At 35.2% G+C, this 19,698-nt stretch overlaps 1 protein-coding gene across 1 annotated transcript in view; it reads right to left on the bottom strand.

The window, feature by feature from the left end:
- Positions 1 to 19,698, bottom strand: part of sntg2 (syntrophin, gamma 2) — a 375,695-nt gene that overhangs the window by 108,428 nt on the left and 247,569 nt on the right. Inside the window, exon 7 of the mRNA XM_088904645.1 lies at positions 1,137 to 1,224. Within this exon, the coding sequence (XP_088760771.1) occupies positions 1,137 to 1,224 (88 nt within the window). The remainder of the gene's footprint in view (positions 1 to 1,136; positions 1,225 to 19,698) is intronic.

Below are 19,698 nucleotides of genomic sequence, written 5' to 3'. Positions count from 1 at the left end.
ATGCAGTACTTAAGGTGGAAGTTAAATGTACTGTATGCATTTATTCAACACTAAAACCCTAAAACATTTAGCATCCAGGCAATGCACAAATCCAAAATGCATTGCATGCTCACACACACATACCTGTAGCTAAGTTCAAAACAAAATAAAGAACGGTCACGTAAAAAGTTTATAATGCTTGAATTAGACCACATCTGGAATATTGAATATGAATAATGAAGACCAACCAGTCTTAAGGGAAAGACTTAAGAGGGAAGAATATAAGAACTTAATCTGTCCAGTCAATGAAGGTTGACAGGGTTTTTTGGCATTGTAATGGGTGCTGTGAGTGCATCATGAAGAAAGCAAACTTGTTCCATTATAACATGAACATCTGAAATGATGAGCAATTACTAGTAAGATAACTGTATTTATGATATCATGGACCCTGGTTGGTATTCTAAACTTCTATGAAACTAACTATACAATACTGGAAATTACTCTTTAAGAGCAAGCTTTTGATTAAGTGTAAGTTCCTAATGCAATTAAAGATAACCTTACGGTATTCTAGTTTCATGATGAATATTCCCCCATCCATAATAAACATTTGATTCCCATCCTACATTTCTTCAGAAACATGCCCTACATGGCAAAGAAATAATTGTTTAAAGAATTGAATAACAATACTATGAGTAACTAACAGTGAATATAGAGAACAAAGTAATAAAAACAGTACATAACATAACAGTACATAATAGTAACTGGATGTGACCACACTAATTTCAAACAAAAAGAAATCAGAAAGGAATCAAGTTCAATACTATGCTAACAGATGGCCAGAAAGAGATTTTACTTTTTGATCCTTCTACAGTATATCATGATAATGCCATACTATTAAATACAATAATTATCCCTTATTTTAGGCAGAAGAAAAAGGAAATAATGTGTACAGGATTATTTCCTGTGTAATCTTAGAAGTTAATAGACCAGCTTACCAGCCCACCCACCTTCAAAAAATAAAGGTAGTAGCCTAAATATCCATGGTGTTTGATTATGAGGACTAAAACAAAGGAACTACACCAGAAGGTTCTCATTTATAGAAATATTGTGGAGAAATGCTACTGCAGCCTTTATCCATTACTATTCCTCTCTCTTACCTAATGGGAGCTTAAGAAATGATGGAGCTTCCCTGAGGTACTGAACAGTGATGGTAACTTCATCCCCAGCATTCCGCAGAAGATGTACCTGTCAGTGTGATAAATCACAGCTAGTTTACTGCAGGAAGGCATCCAAAACACAGAAGTGAAATACACAGAGCCTGACATCACATTAAACTGAACACTTCGCAATTTACATCAAGGTTTCAAATTATAAAACCAGGGCATGAGTAAAATCATGGCATTTGTCCCGATTAGCACATTCTGTAATACAAAAATGTAATTTGACACACACATTAAATGTTTTTTTTCTAATAATATGAGTCAGTCATCTTTCTGTATCAGAATTAGAAAAAAAATACTCATACAATTGTTTATAAACCATATGTTCTTATACAGAGCACTCTTAGATAACAGACTGCTGTTTTTTTTCACAGTATCAGGTAATTAGATTTAAACGCCAGTATCCAATTTCTCCAAACCACACTACCAGGTTTGTAACAGCTATTTTAACTGGATACAGTGTATGAACAAGCTACATACTGAGCAAAGTAGTGATTTCTAGACCTCATGTAAAAGAGGATTTGCAATATTATTTGCTTGATTAGGTCCTGCTTGAATATAAACAAGGCCAAGAGCAGACCCCAGCTGAGGCAGTTGAGGTGTCTCAAAAATGCACTGATTATGGGTAGGACGGTTTCTTTATTATTGGGTTATTTGGATGAAATTTAGCTAAAGCAAATTACATTCATATAGTTCAGTATTGAAGAAATATAAGTAAAGTACCTTAATTAAAAATACAACTGCAGCGCCCCAACTGGGATTTCAACCCACGTCTTTCTAGTACAGAAACAATTCAACACTCTTAGACTATTGACTTAACTTAAACTGATCATTTAGTTTTGTTTTCTACTTAAAATAGAAATACATAGTTTTAATAATGTATCCACACATTTAACAAATTATTTTTTTGTACTGTACATCTCAAAATCTTTGTTTAATAGGATTGACTGTGCCATATGATATTGTATGTCAGTTTTGTGCTCCCAGATATTTTTTGTAAATTTTTTAAAGACTGCTCATTTTATCACATGCATTGCACCCTTAATAAAAAAAAAGAATCGCTGTTTTTATTAATGGGGCCAGTTCCAGTCCTTAGTGGCTGTAGTGCTGTAGTACAGCTGGCTTTATACACTAAGGCTCTTTAAATCTCCAGGTGTTTTAGAGCAAGGAAAGGTCTTCAGTGTGTGCAATTAAGCAAATAATGAGTTCAGTTTAGAAACGGAATTCTGAACAGAATTTTTAAAAAAGCCCTCCAGGACTAGATTTGAGTACCTCTGGACTTTGTGGCTTTAATATGCATTACAAAAGTGCTGCAGCACTCAAGGGGAAAACCTCTACAAATACTTCTGAAAAACACTATCATCATCAAGACGTAAAAATAGGTACCAGAAATATCAGTTACTGGCTGAACAGAAGAAAAAAGATATTTACTAACAAATATATATACAGCATATATTGATCATAAAATGCTGCTGTGCCTGCTCGTTTTCATTCCAACTCTTAATCACCTAAATCAGCTAGTTATTGGCTTCAATTGGACTGATTTAACAGCTTCTCTGAGCTCTTCTGCTGCTGCTGCTTTAAAGTGACCAGAATGGACAGGTTTGCTATTAATACAAAGTAATCTATTGCAAAAACCTATTTACAAAGGTGCTTGTGTTTCTTTAGAATAAATGTTGGCAACATTTTGTTTGCAATATTAACTGGTCTATTCCCTGAACTCTTGTAATGCTTTCACTCAAACATAGCAGAACACAATAATATTCACAAGTCTGATTTTGGAATCAACATGCTCTGATCTAATACTTAACTTGCACAAGGAGCAAACTAGTACTTAAACAGCACCCTGCATTAAATATTTGTTTTCTAAATGTTTCTATTGTAATTCTTTATTTTCAATCAGTTCAAGTTTATTTTTTGTTGGCAATATGGCTACTTCAAAAAACAAATGTTTGTTTGCGTTTTCATCAATGCATTAAGAATGTCATTTCAGCTTCAGGTATTCTGGTTATATGAATCTGTGGTTTAATATTAAGAACTTCTACAGGTACATGTTATAATGTTCTCAATGTTGTTTTGCAATTTATTGCGAAATGTGTGCCATTATACATCCACAAACATTTTTAATGATTTATCTCAAGTGCATTAAAACAAGTTACTTTCTACCAGTTTCATCTCACTCTTTCGGCTATCAAAATGTGTTTTAAAACAGTACAAGAGTTTACAAACCATTTGAGACTTGAAAGTTCAATCTGTTTGTTAGAATGTACCGTACTTCAAGTGTAGGTCATTTAAGAATAAAATCTAAATAACATACAAATACAATTGCAGTTAACAGGATTGCACTTTGCAATACAGTATGTCTTACTGGTATATTAATTACGTAACATTACATAATGAGCAACAGAAAGAGGCTACCTACTGTATAATTATCACAATATGTATTATTCACATAGTTACTAAGTGCAGTCATTTCAATTTTCACCTTAATGAAAGCTAGATCTTTCCAGCAGTAATTTGCATAGTACATGAAGATTAGAAACATTAAAGTGATAGATCAGTGGAGTTTTGTTTTCTGCAATGATTTTTATTTTGAAGGCAGATTGTAGCTGAGTGATGAACCTCACTGTGGTTAGATGTCTAGACTCAAAGGAATGCCTAAGGTAATTTTTTGAAACAGCTCCTTGAACGGCGTTGTAAAGGCTGCCTAGACAGCTCTAATAAGCAAAGGAGTAGACCTTCTGCAGCTTCCATAACCGAAGTCTAGAAACAAGCCGAAATCAAGAACCAGGTACAGTAGGCACTCCTTAGAGAAAAAAAGAAAAACATCTGAAGCACTGATCAATTGGTGATTGGCTACAGCCAGGCCACCAACCAGTGCTTGAGGCGCCCCCTGGCTGCGAGCCAATGGAACTGTAACATGTGAACCTCCTATAGATGACAGACTTGAAAGCTAGAAGCCATACTAGAAAATTTACATTCATTTTTATATTCATGCAGTGTTGCTGTGTTTCACTGAATATTAGGGAAGTATGTTGTAGGGATGTGAGATGATAAGTAGAGTAAAGAGATTTTGAAGTAAAATTAAAACCTTATTTTAAAATACTGTACAATTGCCTATTCTTTTTTTTCTGGTGTCTCCTCAAGACTCACCTGTTGAGCCTCTACATTTTGATTGTATGATTGTATGATTTGATGTATGAAATGTCTGTATATTTTATCGTATCATTTTTTTTGGTTAAGAATGTATGCCAAAGTACTTTAAATATAGGAAGGATTCCACTTACTCCACAACCAAATTCATCCACCTTGGTGATGCATGGTGTAGCTATTATACACCAGAACCCCTACTGCAAAGTGATCATGTAAAATGAAAATATATTTCACTAATTTTAATAAGGGGTAATTTAGTTATACCCATTTGTGTTGGCCCAGACTGGCATTTAGCCAGAACACCTGAATTAATGCCCTCAATCTTACAGTGCCATTGGATGTTTAATAACCAAGTAATTAGGGTCTCATCTTGATATCTGATCCAAAAGATTGCAACCCCCACAACACACTCATCTTACTGGGGCATTGGTCTGGAAATTATGTAAACCAATGGATCCAGACAGAATCCAGGTCCACCAACACCACATACACCAACAACCTAATCCTTCTTGGTGGTCTTTCATCCCAGTACTGAGCAGACCCAGAATTGCTTATCTTTTGAAATACAACAATATAAGAACAGAAGGTTGTTACCCTGCATATTTATTAGTCTCTTTGATGTTAAAAGCATCTCAAAGAGCTTTATAAAGAAAGTACTTTTTTAAAATTGAGAAAATACAAGCTAAAATAACTATTTAATATAACATTTTAATGCAACAACATGAACAAAAACTTTGGTTTATAACATGTGTCTTAGGTCTTGATTTAAAAATAGAGAAAGTGCCTCTTAATAGGCCATAAATTCAACAGTTGTGGTGCAATATAAGAAAAAAAAGAACTTTTTCTTTCATGCTTCACTCTTGGGATACACAGCAGGGAACTGTCAGCAAACTGTTATAGAGCTATATATTTGGTTTAGATAATCAGAGACTTTCCAATAAGTGCTTTATACAGTATGTATCTGAAAGAAGCATTTGTAAAATCACTTCCATAATGGGTTGTGGCAACCTACAGTACGTGCTCGCGTAGGTGGTATGTGGGAGAAACAGGCTGGAGAAGAAGGTTCAGGCTTACAAAAAAGGTTGTGCTAGTCACTGCAGGTGAAGGAGGAAGAGGAGGACACCTCCTCCTGTTTAATAGAGGAGGAAGAGGAAAGGGTGAGCCTTTAAGGGAAAAGGAGGAGAGGTTATTCGGACAATACACTCTGGAGGGTGCAGAATACGAGAATATATTTGACATCAGTGCAGTGAAGCCATGATTATAATTTTCATTTTCATTAAAAATGTGGCAGCTGAATTCTGTACAAGATGTGGATAAGACAGGGTACACCTAACAATACTAGAAAAAGGACAGTGAAATAATCCATCTGAATTGAAATAAAGGAATTAAATAATTTCTCAGCATCAGACAAGGAGAAAAGTCTTATTTTAGCAAAAAATCCTTAGATCATTAATGGAAACTTTAGCAATAGGTCTCATGAAATTTAAAAACATAAACTTTAATCCATTATATCACACAAATGTCCAAATTCACATTTCTCATTAAAAACACAGGTCAAAACTGTGGCTCTAATCTTTTTCTAAGAGACCATCAATGACACTTGTCGATATTGGTTTGATTAAAGAACATTTTCAAATATAAATTAATAATTTAATTGATTACAAGGCATTCAAAGTAGCTTACTGTAGATGCCATTTACTGTAGTTTAATAAAGCAATTTAGGCGCAGTACAAAGAAAAAAATTTCTGGGCAATTATAGCAAGACATATTTACCACAAGACAGTTGTGCATATTCTCTCTGACAGCAGAATTCTCCAATGATCCATATCTCAGAAATATTTTTAGCTGCAGGTATCTTAAGTGTTATGAACATTGCATTTAGTCAAAGTTAAAGATTACACTAATTAGAACATCACAGTCCTTTGAACTGTTTGCCTATTCTCCTTTAGGCAACATTAACCAGCCAGTGGTGCATGACTAAACTCAAGCTGGTTTGCTAGTAACTCCTCAAATTTGGTCAGGCCCTACTAGTGTAATGCTTCTACACAATGACAAGTTCCATTACTGCATTATTAATTGCTAACAAATATAAACAGCTTTGAACAAATTACATTTGCAAGTACCAATAAATTAATAAAAAGAGAAAAAGAACCAAAAAAAGAGAAAATGTAATGTCAGTTGCAAAATAAAATCAAAAACAGCAAAAATGAAATAGTAAGGTCTAAAGCAATAAAGAATATCAAATATAAAGAGTTACAGTGGATAAAAAGCAGTAATACGAACAGTAATGCAGAGCTCTTACATTTATTTTATTTATATAAATCTAAAAACATATAAACACATTTAAATATAATTATGTTCTGCTCAACAATAGATTAAACTTTTCTGTTGGGCAAACTGTAAGGATATTAGCATTGCTTTGCCTTTCTGGGAATGAATCACTGATGGATTGTACTGTACATATGTTAGAATTCTGGTTGCATTTTATTTAATATGAAGCAAAAAATAAAAGTCCTTTTGGCTTGACTATTTCTATAGCCCTGACAAGTACTTCTGTAACATTATTACTATTTGTAACAAACAGTTCTTTTCGGACAATATGCAGACGACACAATCCGGAGTAGTGAGGAAACACTGGGGGAAAAGCCGTGCAGGAAACGGGGATCAAAACAAGGGGGCGTGTCCTTGGTGTGCTGGTGTTCAGGGGGGTGAGTCCGGGGCAAACAATCCAGTAGAAATCCAAAGGGGGAATCCAAACACGAGCAAAGTCCAAAGCCGGAGGGTCCATCCGAAAACAGACAAGATAAAAACTAGAACCGCGTCGGAACCGGCGGAAGGGAAACGGCAACAGAGAATAAAACCTTAACATGACCAGGCGCTTCCAGGTCCCGGACCCGCACGATACGGAGATCAGGTGTAGAGCAGGGATTAACGTCAGCGCCTGGCTTTTAAGGTGGACTGGGAGCGGGCTGAAACAGGGGACAGGTGCACAAAATCAAATCCGAAGTGAAAGGAGCGCCCTTAAGGAGGAGGGACTATAATCGTGACACTATTGGCACCAGTAAATGTATTGTTTCATGAAAATTTGACTGGGAATACAAAATAATATGCTATGTAGAGAAATTCTTATGTCTTATATTTTCAAATTAAAATTATTTTTTTTTTCATTAAATCAGCATCAAGACATGAAATATATGAATGGAATATATATAATGGAAAGATATTTATACAATAGATGGAAAGGAAATCATGAAGTATATCACTTCTTTTGACAAACTAATGGAAGGAAACATTTTTTAAAACTAACAATCTTGCCTATTGAAATCAATAAGAGTAGTTTTTTTTCTTTTCTTTATATCTGAATCTATTATAATAATCAATAATTTGCTTCTTATAAGGTTCAGTATCAGCATACAACATTTGTGTGAGATCTCCACACCCACTGCTGGTCCAAACCTGCTAGTATCAAAGATCTAACAACCTGAAGCTACAGAACTGCTATTCTGCAATTGCTTCTGGTTAAAGGAAAGTTAAAGCTATGTTCTTTCAGTTAACAGAAAGCAATAATTTATTTTAAAATTACAATTATGAACTCTAAATTCACTCAACAAAACAATCCACGAATACTTTTTACTTTCATTTATTGGCAACATACTGATGATGCTAATCATTAATGTTTTAATGGTAATATTTGATATTGAGTTTTTCTAACAGTAGTTAGATTCAAGCCAAGGAGAGCTGGTATATACAGGGGGTGAACAAAATAATGGAAACACCAAGCAATACTGTATATGAGTATTTATTAACCAAAAATGAGTTGGGCAACCATTTTGCTTTCAGAAATACTTCAATCCTTCTTGGAATTCAGACATATAAGTTTTGAACTGTTTCTAGTGGTATATTGGACTATTCTTCGGCCAGCAGCCATATCACCCTGCAACTCACAACTGGCAACCCACTGAAGCTAAGCAGGTGTGAGCCTGGTCAGTACCTGGGAGACCTCTCCTGGGAAAAACTAAGGTTGCTGCTGGAAGAGGTGTTAGTGAGGCCTGCAGGGGGCACTCACCCTGCGGTCACGGTGGGTCCTAATGCCCCAGTATAGTGACGGGGACACTATACTGTAAAAAAGCGCCGTCCTTCGGATGAGACGTAAAACCGAGGTCCTGACTCTCTGTGGTCATTAAAAATCCCAGGGTGTTCTCGAAAAGAGAAGGGGTGTATCCCCAGCATCCAGACCAAATTTCCCATGTCTCCTAATAATCCCCCTCTATGAATTGGCTACATTACTTTGTTCTCCCCCCCCAACTCCGACGGCAGGCGGAGCGATGCGCCGGTTGGAGTATTTCTCGGTCGCAATGTCAGCTCAAAGATTTGGATCAAACCACCAAATGGAGACTGGTGTGCCAGCAAGTGGACCCTGCTGATGCGGGATTAACGTTAGAAAAGAGAGAGATTGGACTATTCTTGAAGAAGGAAAGCCTCCAGTTCCTTAAGAGATGAAGGAAGTGGAAATCTACTCAGCACTCTACATTACAAAACTTCCCATAAAGGTTCAATGTTTAGATCTGGAGATTAGGGAGACCATGGAAGGTATTTGACTTCATCCTGGTGTTCATGAAACCATTCTTGAATATGTTTAGCAGTGTGTATGATGGTGTTACCATTTTGGATTATGATAATAACAGCACCATACAGACTGCTAAACACTGCTTTTGAATATTTTGAGGACTCAATGTTTGCACCGTGATGGTACACCTGGCTTCCTAAAATAGCTTTGTATTTCTTGGTCGTAATTCTACCAAGTAGAATAATAATTGGACTCCCATGAAAGGACTGCCCATAACATAACAGGACCGCCCATACCATGTTCAATAGTTGGGAAAAGACGGTGTGGGTTGAAGTTTTTTTTCTCCTAATATTGTCTCATTCAGATGTAGGAAAAAGAGATGACCAGTCCAGTTTTTGTTTCCCTTTCACCAGGTTACGCATTGCTGTGCACTGGCCTTGGTTGCAAGCAGTTTCCAAATGGCAGCCCTACTATAAATATCAGCTTTATGAAGCTCATGACCTTCAGTTTTTGTTGAGAGTATGTTATGGAGGTGTAGTTATGTTCTGATGTAATTTTTCAGGCCATTATTTTGCGGCTTTTATCAACTATTATATTAAGTGTCATCTATCCCTGTCAGTGAGCTTCAACTTGTAACCACTGCTGTTCTTTCTTGATGCCATTTTCCCTTGTTTGGTGTACACCGTCATGGTTTTCGACACTGTTCCCTTTGACACATTAAATAATTTTGCCATTTCTGTGACTGACCACCTGCAATTTAGGCACCAACTACTTGACCTCTTTCAAAATCTGTTAGATCTCTTACTGTATGTTGCTTTAGAAATCATGTTAAGTGTTGATTTTAAGTCATCTTCTATATAACAGAAACATATTGGTTATTGGTATTGATATGAAACACTTGTGGAATCCCTTTTAACTGTAATTTAGTTATTTCAAAATATGATTCCTTCTTTGTTAGGTGCTTCCATTACTTTGTCCACCCCAATATACTGTACAGTATATGCACTGCATTTATCCATAACTTCACATGCCCCTATAGCTACACATATCTCTTATCTAAATAATAATCCTACATTTCACTACCCTAAAAGTCATTTGTTCATTTTAAAAATTACCATTACACGTGTCTTATCTCATGTTTTGTTTACTATTCATTTATTTGCTGCTGTCTCTCTGAAGAATTTTTTTGCTACTTTTTTGTGTAAGTATTATGAAAGAGATTAAGCCAGCACAGTTTTATCCATGATAAAAAGCAACTTCACAAATTCAGAGGTCAAAGGCCAGAATTTAGGCTACTGCAGTGATTTGATGGTTTGAATTTGATTACACAACTAGAAATTGAAATAGTTCATTCAAAGTGTTGCTTCTGACTACTAGGAATCAACTAATCAAAATAGTGATGTACTGTATACACACTGATTCTGTACAATATTGGTACAACAGTACAATATTCAAATGTATTAATACAATAACAAAATGTACCAAATAAACTTATGCAAGTACATATACAGTGGTGTGAAAAAGTGTTTGCCCCCTTCCTGATTTCTTATTTTTTTGCATGTTTGTCACACTGAAATGTTTCAGATCATCAAACAAATTGAAATATTCGACAAAGATAACACAAGTAAACACAAAATGCAGTTTTTAAATGAAGGTTTTTATTATTAAGGGAAAAAAAAATCCAAACCTACATGGCCCTGTGTGAAAAAGTGATTGTCCCCTAAACCTAATAACTGGTTGGGCCACCCTTAGCAGCAACAACTGCAATCAAGCGTTTGTGATAACTGGCAATGAGTCTTTTACAGCGCTGTGGAGGAATTTTGGCCCACTCATCTTTACAGAATTGTTGTAATTCAGCCACATTGGAGGGTTTTCGAGCCTTAACCGCTTTTTAAGGTCATGCCACAACATCTCAATCGGATTCAGGTCAGGACTTTGACTAGGCCACTCCAAAGTCTTAATTTTGTTTTTCTTAAGCCATTCAGAGGTGGACTTGCTGGTGTGTTTTGGATCATTGTCCTGCTGCAGAACCCAAGTGCGCTTCAGCTTGAGGTCACGAACAGATGGCCGGACATTCTCCTTCAGGATTTTTTGGTAGACAGCAGAATTCATGGTTCCATTTACCACAGCAAGTCTTCCAGGTCCTGAAGCAGCAAAACAGCCCCAGACCATCACACTACCACCACCATATTTTACTGTTGGTATGATGTTCCTTTTCTGAAATGCTGTGTTACTTTTACGCCAAATGTAATGGGACACACACCTTCCAAAAAGTTCAACTTTTGTCTCGTCAGTCCACACAGTATTTTCCCAAAAGTCTTGGGGATCATCAAGATGTTTTCTGGCAAAACTGAGACGAGCCTTTATGTTCTTTTTGCTCAGCAGTGGTTTTCGTCTTGTAACTCTGCCATGCAGGCCATTTTTACCCAGTCTCTTTCTTATGGTGGAGTCATGAACACTGACCTTAACTGAGGCAAGTGAAGCCTGCAGTTCTTTGGATGTTGTTGTGGGGTTTTTTGTGACCTCTTGGATGAGTCGTCGCTGCACTCTTGGGGTAATTTTGGTCGGCCGGCCACTCCTGGGAAGGTTCACCACTGTTCCATGTTTTCGCCATTTGTGGATAATGGCTCTCACTGTGGTTCGCTGGAGTCCCAAAGCTTTAGAAATGGCTTTATAACCTTTTCCAGACTGATAAATCTCAATTACTCTGTTTCTCATTTGTTCCTGAATTTCTTTGGATCGCAGCATGATGTCTACCTTTTGAGGATCTTTTGGTCTACTTCACTTTGTCAGGCAGGTCCTTTTTAAGTGATTTCTTGATTGTGACAGTAATCAGGCCTGGGTGTGGCTAGAGAAATTGAACTCAGCTTTCCAAAGATGTGATAAACCACAGTTGATTTATGTTTTAACAGGGGGGGCAATCACTTTTTCACACAGGGCCATGTAGGTTTGGATTTTTTTTTTCCCTTAATAATAAAAACCTTCATTTAAAAACTGCATTTTGTGTTTACTTGTGTTATCTTTGTCTAATATTTCAATTTGTTTGATGATCTGAAACATTTCAGTGTGACAAACATGCAAAAAAATAAGAAATCAGGAAGGGGGCAAACACTTTTTCACACCACTGTATACAGTAAATCAATCAGTTGTGGTTCACACAAATGGATGATCAAATGTTCAGAGATTACAAAAAATACTTGAAATAATAGTTGGATAAATGTCATCAGCATTTTGACTTTCCTGAATTAATCTTTATCAAATATATACTGAACTAGAATGAAATATTAATTCTCAAAATGTTACCATTGAATACTCATCAGAATTGAGAATATCTGGCCAGGCAGTCCCCGAGGAGAGATGAAGAGTTGGATCTATGTGAAAGCTCTTCCAATATTCCGTCATTAGCTCTGAAGTCCCCTTGACACAGAAGGAGGGAGAGTTCTGTGTGTCATGTTGAAATCAGCTTTCAATGGAACATGCCCACAGTCTCAGGACTTTGGCACCCACCACAAATGAGATTTAATTTAAAAAAATGTTTGAATGTTAACGTTATTTAACGTCATTAAATTTTTTTGGTGTAAACTGTAAGAGGAAATTAAAATTGGGTGGTCATCACAAACAAAAGTATTGGGAAAAATCTTCATTTACTGTACATATTCTCAGCCTGAACATTTTACTTTTAAATGTGTTTGCCATTGTAGTTCAGACAGTGGACTTATGACATCTTAAATCTAGCTGGGGTGTGAATCCAGATGTGCCTTTCTCTTGGAATTGCAAATTAAGAAATATTGATGTTGGCACTCTATCACTGGAGGTGTCAGAATGAGCCCAATTTGTGGTGGTCTGGTTTGTGTTAGAGAGTAAGGATATCGTGCTTATCAGATTCATAACTCAGCCACATTGCACTGAGAAACTGAATCAAGAGTAATGGACTTTCAGGGTTTTTGCTGCCCACCACTGTGCCTTCCAGTGTCAGTGGTGTGACATTAAAAGCCCACATTTTAGCCATTTAGTGATAAATCCACTTTGTCTGGTGATTCCTTATTGCACTTGTATTTTCTTTATCATAATTAATTATAGCTAGGTATGAGTTTTCAGGGTTCCTCCTATATTTTGGTAAGTGATAATTGGTAATTAAGTAAGGATGGATAAACATAAGGCTCAGTTTGCCCAGATAATTAATCTGTAGAAGGTAATTGGGAACACTTCAGTGTGCAAGTTAAAGAGATTGGTTTGGAGAACAAGTAGAGCAGCGCAGACACGGAGCCACAAAGGCAGGTTAAATAGGGAATTCATAGGGGAGACAAGACAGAGTGAACAGACAAGATGAAAAGTCGATCAGAGGATAGTTTGCAAGACGATAGATGAAACAGGGAATTAATACAGGAAAGACAAGAGAACTTGCAAAACAAAAAATTGGGCTGGTTGCATAGAAGCAAGACATGAATAAACAAAAGGAAAAGATTACCTAAGTGTATTAGGGAAAATATAGTACCTATATGAAAATGTTGGGATTTGATAATAAGTGTTCCTGTTAGGTTTTTGCAATTGTAATTGTTGTTTTCTGTACTCCTTGTCAAAGTTTATTTTTGTGTTGGCTTGTTTTGTTTTCAAGGACTGGTTCTGTTACAGAGACTGCAATTGTTTTCTGTTTTTTTTTTGCCATTGCTATTCCTGACACCTTTTGATTTGGAGAGCTGCCTCTTTGTTTGCAATTACCTTTATGGATTAATTTTGAATCTCACCTGGAGTTTTAATTGGATTAAACGCATTCATTCTGGCCATAATGAGAGACTATAAGGATATTTTAAATGTTTTTAAGTGTTGTTCACTGTTTCCCTTACATTTCATAATTGTTATATGATCCCACGCACATAAAATCTTGGAAATATAGATTATGGTGCCTGGTGCTGTCATTAGGGTGTGTTTCTGCATTGTTACCTCTGAATAAATGAACATTTGTATAAGGCCATCAAGTGTGGAATTGCTTTGTGGGTTCTTGTAACCACAAACATAACTAGATGGCTGTCATAGATTCCCGTTAAGTTGATAATGTAGCAGGAGAACCTACACATAAAATAATGTCTTCACAGGGGAGTTTTTTGTTATACTTTCTCTCCCTATACTCCCTGTTGTTATAACCTAAATGTTGTTCTACATTCCCTATGCTTGCCTGAATAAATGCTCACCTACTGTAGTTCTTTAACCATACCCATAATGGAGGAAAAGCCAACCCAGTTGATCCCATTTAGGCCAGGCCATTAAACAACCATCTTCTTTTTACTGGTGGGCTGGTGTAGCAACAATCCAGTCTGTTACTCTGATATGGCAAGTAATAATATTTTTTTTTGTCCAAACCAGAATATTTTCCCCTATATCATTCACCAATCATCTCACTCTCAGATTTATAATTACACCATCCAAGAGATTTTCGAGGATCTGAGTAGACAACCCCTGTGAAAACTGTGTCCACAGTCTGTTGTGTCTACAAATGCAGCCAATTCCTTGATTTCCTCATGAGAAACCTTTCCTGTTCTGGGAGTGTCTCCATATCATACTCTCACTTGTCTTTACATTCCTCATTTGGCATAGATGGTCTAGCAGGGGTAGGTTTGGGCTGTTTAAGCCCTCCATGATATTCACTCCCTATCTCTACTATCCTTCACAATAGTGAAAATAAATTGTCAGTACAATTTAATTTCTATGAACAAAATAAAACATTTACAATAAAAATACAAAAACAGTTGATTTTTACAGTCCCTATATAAACTCTACACACATTTTTCAAAGTAACACATTTTGTAGCACAACAGCCTAAAATCAAGATACGGTACATTAAATTAGAACGTATTTTTCTTTAATTTACACATCATTACACAGGCTACAAGTGAAAAACAAATGTGCAAATTAAATCCTAGAAAAATGGGTTGAATAAATGAACATACCCCTTAGTAACAGCAACTGTAAATTAACCAATTGTAAATTGGTGTGACCAATTGCCAGTGGCATGGCATGAATGGAGTTTATATCAGACCTTGGTTTGATGCCTGGTTTCATGGAATTCTCAGAAAACAATACATTTCATAGAATGACTATAAACTAATCAAAACTACTGCAATTGTTAACATTGCTATATGCCATTATATTGTCCAGGTACAGTATGTATTACTCAAAACATTTTAATCTAATTTAATATATTTTCAATGTCCACTTGCAAAACCAATGGGGTTAATAATTGCATCTAGATGAAGACTAGTATGGATATCTGTGGATATTCATGGAATCTTTAAACTAAGTGGTCATTGGTAAATGAAGTTTTTATTCATTCACCACATTAACAACTACAGTACATGCTTTGCTTGCTTGGTGAGGGAGTCCTTGTGTGTAAAAAGACCATAGTAACTAAATTTAGAAATTCTGTACCATTAAAATATATCAGATACATTAAAATGTATACCTGCTGACACCTTGCACAAATTAGATGTCTGCATTTGTATGTACCTGACACAGACTTTGAATAGAAAATCAGTTATTTAAGGACAATATAAGGTAAAAAGCCAGGCTTTAATATTAAAGATATCCAAAATTGATGCAGAGTTACATGAAAATAAAATGCATACAAGTTAATGCAATTAAGATTAATATCATTTGATCTGAAGTGTTCAGAAATAATAATTTAAATATTGTCATGCCACAGTATTATTATTTTTTCTTAATTTACTAATACTGTACATATTTATTCTGCCTTACCTTTGTTGAGATACACAGTAGGTTTATACACTTCAATATCTGATATCACAGTTTTTTATACCTATTCCAGTTCTAGAACTGAGTTGTTATTTCAGTAGAATACAATAAGTGTACTTTTGGCAATATTCTACTTATTATTTGTGGTTTGCTGCTTTTTATCCTGCAGCAGACAATTGTATAAACACTAAGTTCTCATCAACTAAAAGGTCAATACTATATTATATTTCCTCTAGGATTTTCACAAAAATATAATCTTGTTTTTCAAAGTAAATAGGTTTCCATGTGGAAAAAGGAAAAACTACTAAGGCTATTCATTTTGCATTATATCTTCTTAATTTCCATTTAGATTCATACAGTTAATTAGTAAGCCTCATTTAAGTACTGTATTTCCTTAAACATGGTACAGTATGTAGTGAATCAAACTTGGTTTAGCATACATATTATTCATACTTATACTTCACTTTTTGTTGATTATGTTTATACAAAATAAATCAGTTGCATTTTAGGACAGTGTTTCATCTCATCATTGATGCCACATTGTTCCATATTAAAGTGTCCTTTGCTTTTGGGAACACACAGATTGTAATTGAGAAAGGTTAGACAACCATCATAATAGGTGACAGTTACTTTTTTTCTTAAAAGCTGTTGCATGTCTGTCTACTATTACAAAAACATTGCACTTTACTTTTGTAAAAATGTACTTATATCAACCCACCTAACCATCCATGGTGAACTCTGTCTTCAGTAATCTGTTCTGCTTGGTTCTTACTAACATATTTCAAATTTCAGAAAGCCAAAGACAGCACTGCAGGATTCAAAACAGTTCCAGCCTGCATAATCCATTATTCATACTAATACTGTACTGTATGTCTATGATTCCTAAAACAAAATGAAAATTGTCTATCTTTAGTCTTATTATGAAAGTTCTAAAAAAACTTATAAAGTTATTTTTAAAATGGTCTTCGGCAATAGTTAAATCATATAGGAAGACCATATAATGTAATCACTTCTCCTTGATACATGTACTTACATAAATTATCTTATAAAACAAAAGCTACAATAGTTTCCTGATTTTACAAACAGTTTTCTTTGCTTCTAAAAATTTTCTAATCTGCATTGTATATATTTCCATTTCCTTCTGAAAAGACTTGTTTGTAAAGAAAGTAATACATTGCTTGTTTGTGCTAATGTCTGTGGTATTTATATAATTCAAGGATTCTCTACACTACAAAATTGATATGTTGTATCTGAGATGATAAAGTACATTCCCTTGAGAGATATTCTATATGGGAAGCCAATAAATTAAATTCTTAACAAGTTTTAAAAGCAGATAATTCAATTATCATCACTAAGGTTAGGGATGTTATTTTAAATATTTTCACTCTCCTTGACAGACGTTTATGACGTACAGTACAAAACACTTATTTTTTCATTCATACTTTTCAGATTGATGAAAATTATTAAATAATTATTTAATTTAATTATTAAATTAAAAATATTACCTGCTCATCGTTATATGAAAGAGAAGTTATGAAACATGTTCTTAACTTCTTTATTCATTATTCTTTATGAACAGTACTATATCAGATCAAAAGATTAAAATAAGGCAAAAATATAGAATTTCAGATTTTGTTTATGGGTATATGTTCTATTATGGCTTAAAGTATGCAGACTATGTCCCTAATCCCTAATCAATACATCCATTTCAGGTGAGCATACATCTTGGGATAATTAACTGACTGGTGTTTCTAATTGCTAAGTTGTTCAATGTTGCATTAATTGTGAAAACGTTAAAGATCTGTGAATGCATAGCCTTGGTTCCTGCCTTTGGAGTTTACCTTTGGGGTTTGCCTCTTAAATTAGAAGGCATAAACCACATATAAAAACTAGAGAGTTGTCTATGAGAGCAAAGAAAATTCCAGCTAGAACCATTTCAGAGAGACTTGGCATCACCCAATCAATAATATGGAATGTCTTGAAAAAGACAGAATCTATGGAAAGAGTAAACAATCAGCAAAGACTAGGTTTTCCAAGAAAGACCACCGCAGTTGCTGATAGAGAAATGATTAGGGCTGTAAAGAAAACCTCTAAAATAACAGCCAAAGAGATTGCAGACAATTTCCAGAGTGCAGGGGTGAAAGTATCTCAATTCACAGCGTGCAGAAGCTTTTGAGTGAAGAATTACAAGGGCTACACTGCAAGATGCAAACCTCTCATCAACACTAAAAACAAAAAGGCCAGATTAGAATTTGCAAAAAAAACTACAAAGATGAATCACAACAGTTCTAAAACCAAGTTTTATGAACAGGCACAATGAAGATAAACCTTAATCAAAGTGACGGAACGCCACAAGTGTGGAGAAAGTATGGATTGGCAAATGATCCTAAGTACACCACATCATCTGTGAAGTATGATGTAGGTAGTGTCATAGCTTGGACATGCAAGGCTACGTCTGGAACTGACTTACTGGTCTTGGTTATTGATGATGCAACTGAAGATGGCAGCGGCAGAATTAATTCTGAAGTGTACAGAAATATCTTGTCTAAAAAAATGCCTCCAAACTCTTTGGTCAGCAATTCACCGTTCAGCAAGACAATAACCTAAAACCTAGGGCACACCAACTCAGGAAGTTCATCAAAAATTTTAAAAAAAAGTTTGGAACTGGTGGCTGCACTTAAAGCTTCTTAAAGCATCTCAAAGGAAGATATGAAGAGTCTGATGATGTCAATTGCTCACAGACTTGTAGAAATTATTGCATGTAAGGAGCAAATGAACAAATACAAACTTTATACATGTTTAAGTTATTATGCCACAATATTTATGTTGACCTGAAACCGAGGGGGATTGAGAAAACAAAAACATTTTTTTTCTAACATGGTTTAACATATATGCACAAACAATATACTTATAAACCCTGAATATGCTATATTTAACATAATTTTATCTTAACAATAGTAAATAAAAAGAACAAAACAAATTTCACTTCACAGTCCCAAAGCTTTTCACTGTACTAAACTGTGAGCTCATAGTTATACTCCATATGTCTTGCTCTTGTTATTCAGTCATTTTTAGTGCATCAAAATGTATATTAAGCAATTGACCAGATATTTTTGGAGGAAATAAAATTTAGTTCTATACAATACATCTGTATAGATACAATATAGTACAGATAGGGTACTTGTGTAGTGGCACTTTAAAATATATGTAAAAACTAAAAAAACTAAAAGATATCACAAATATACTGTATTCTAATCTTAATAAGCTATCCTAATTTTAAACATAACAATTTCAGTAAACCCAATATATACACAAACATCAGTTCTGTTTTAGGAAGGTAGGGTTACCAGTTTTAAATGCTCTACTTGTGTTAATACAGAATATAAATAAAAATAACGTGTCAGTGGTGAGCACTATCAGTATAAAATTGATGCTTTTCTTGAGAGCCCTGAACTCTGAATGGCCAGATGGTGAAGTGCTGAGCTTCACTTAAGGTCTGCTATAATTTCATTATTTATTATATACAAATAATTAATTTTACAAGGAAGCATAAATGATAAGAAATGACATCTACTTATGCATTGTTTGACAGTACTAAAATACTAAAGCATTTACAAGGTGACTTTTCCTCTAAGATAACTTAAATCACAATATGTGTGTTATGCTCCAGGGTTAGTGCATTAGTGAACAAACACTGAAGCATCTTCACTTGTATGCGTATATCTTGTTATCAAAACATTGAGTATCTGGCCTTTCCATACTTGACCTGTAACAAAGTGAACAGGGTAGGTTTTGTACCCTATGCAAATTCCTAGGAGAGAAGTAGTCAAATCTGAAACTGCAGTCTAAGAAGAAGAACTGGTCACAAAGCCGGGAGATCAGGAGGAACAAGGTAAGTAGCACTGGGCTGATACGAGTGAGGAAAATTCTGCTCGTAGACCCAATGCCAAGCAAACTGGAGCAGATAAGCAGTCCTTAAATACTGTAGTGTGGGATAGGATAGTCATTCCAGGTGATCCTGCTAGTGGTAAT

This window comes from Atractosteus spatula, chromosome 2, assembly GCF_055471065.1.
Source record: "Atractosteus spatula isolate fAtrSpa1 chromosome 2, fAtrSpa1.hap1, whole genome shotgun sequence".
Lineage (NCBI taxonomy): Eukaryota > Metazoa > Chordata > Actinopteri > Semionotiformes > Lepisosteidae > Atractosteus > Atractosteus spatula.
The sequence above is the reverse complement of the archived record's forward strand: the minus strand, read 5'-3'. Positions and strand labels throughout refer to the sequence as shown.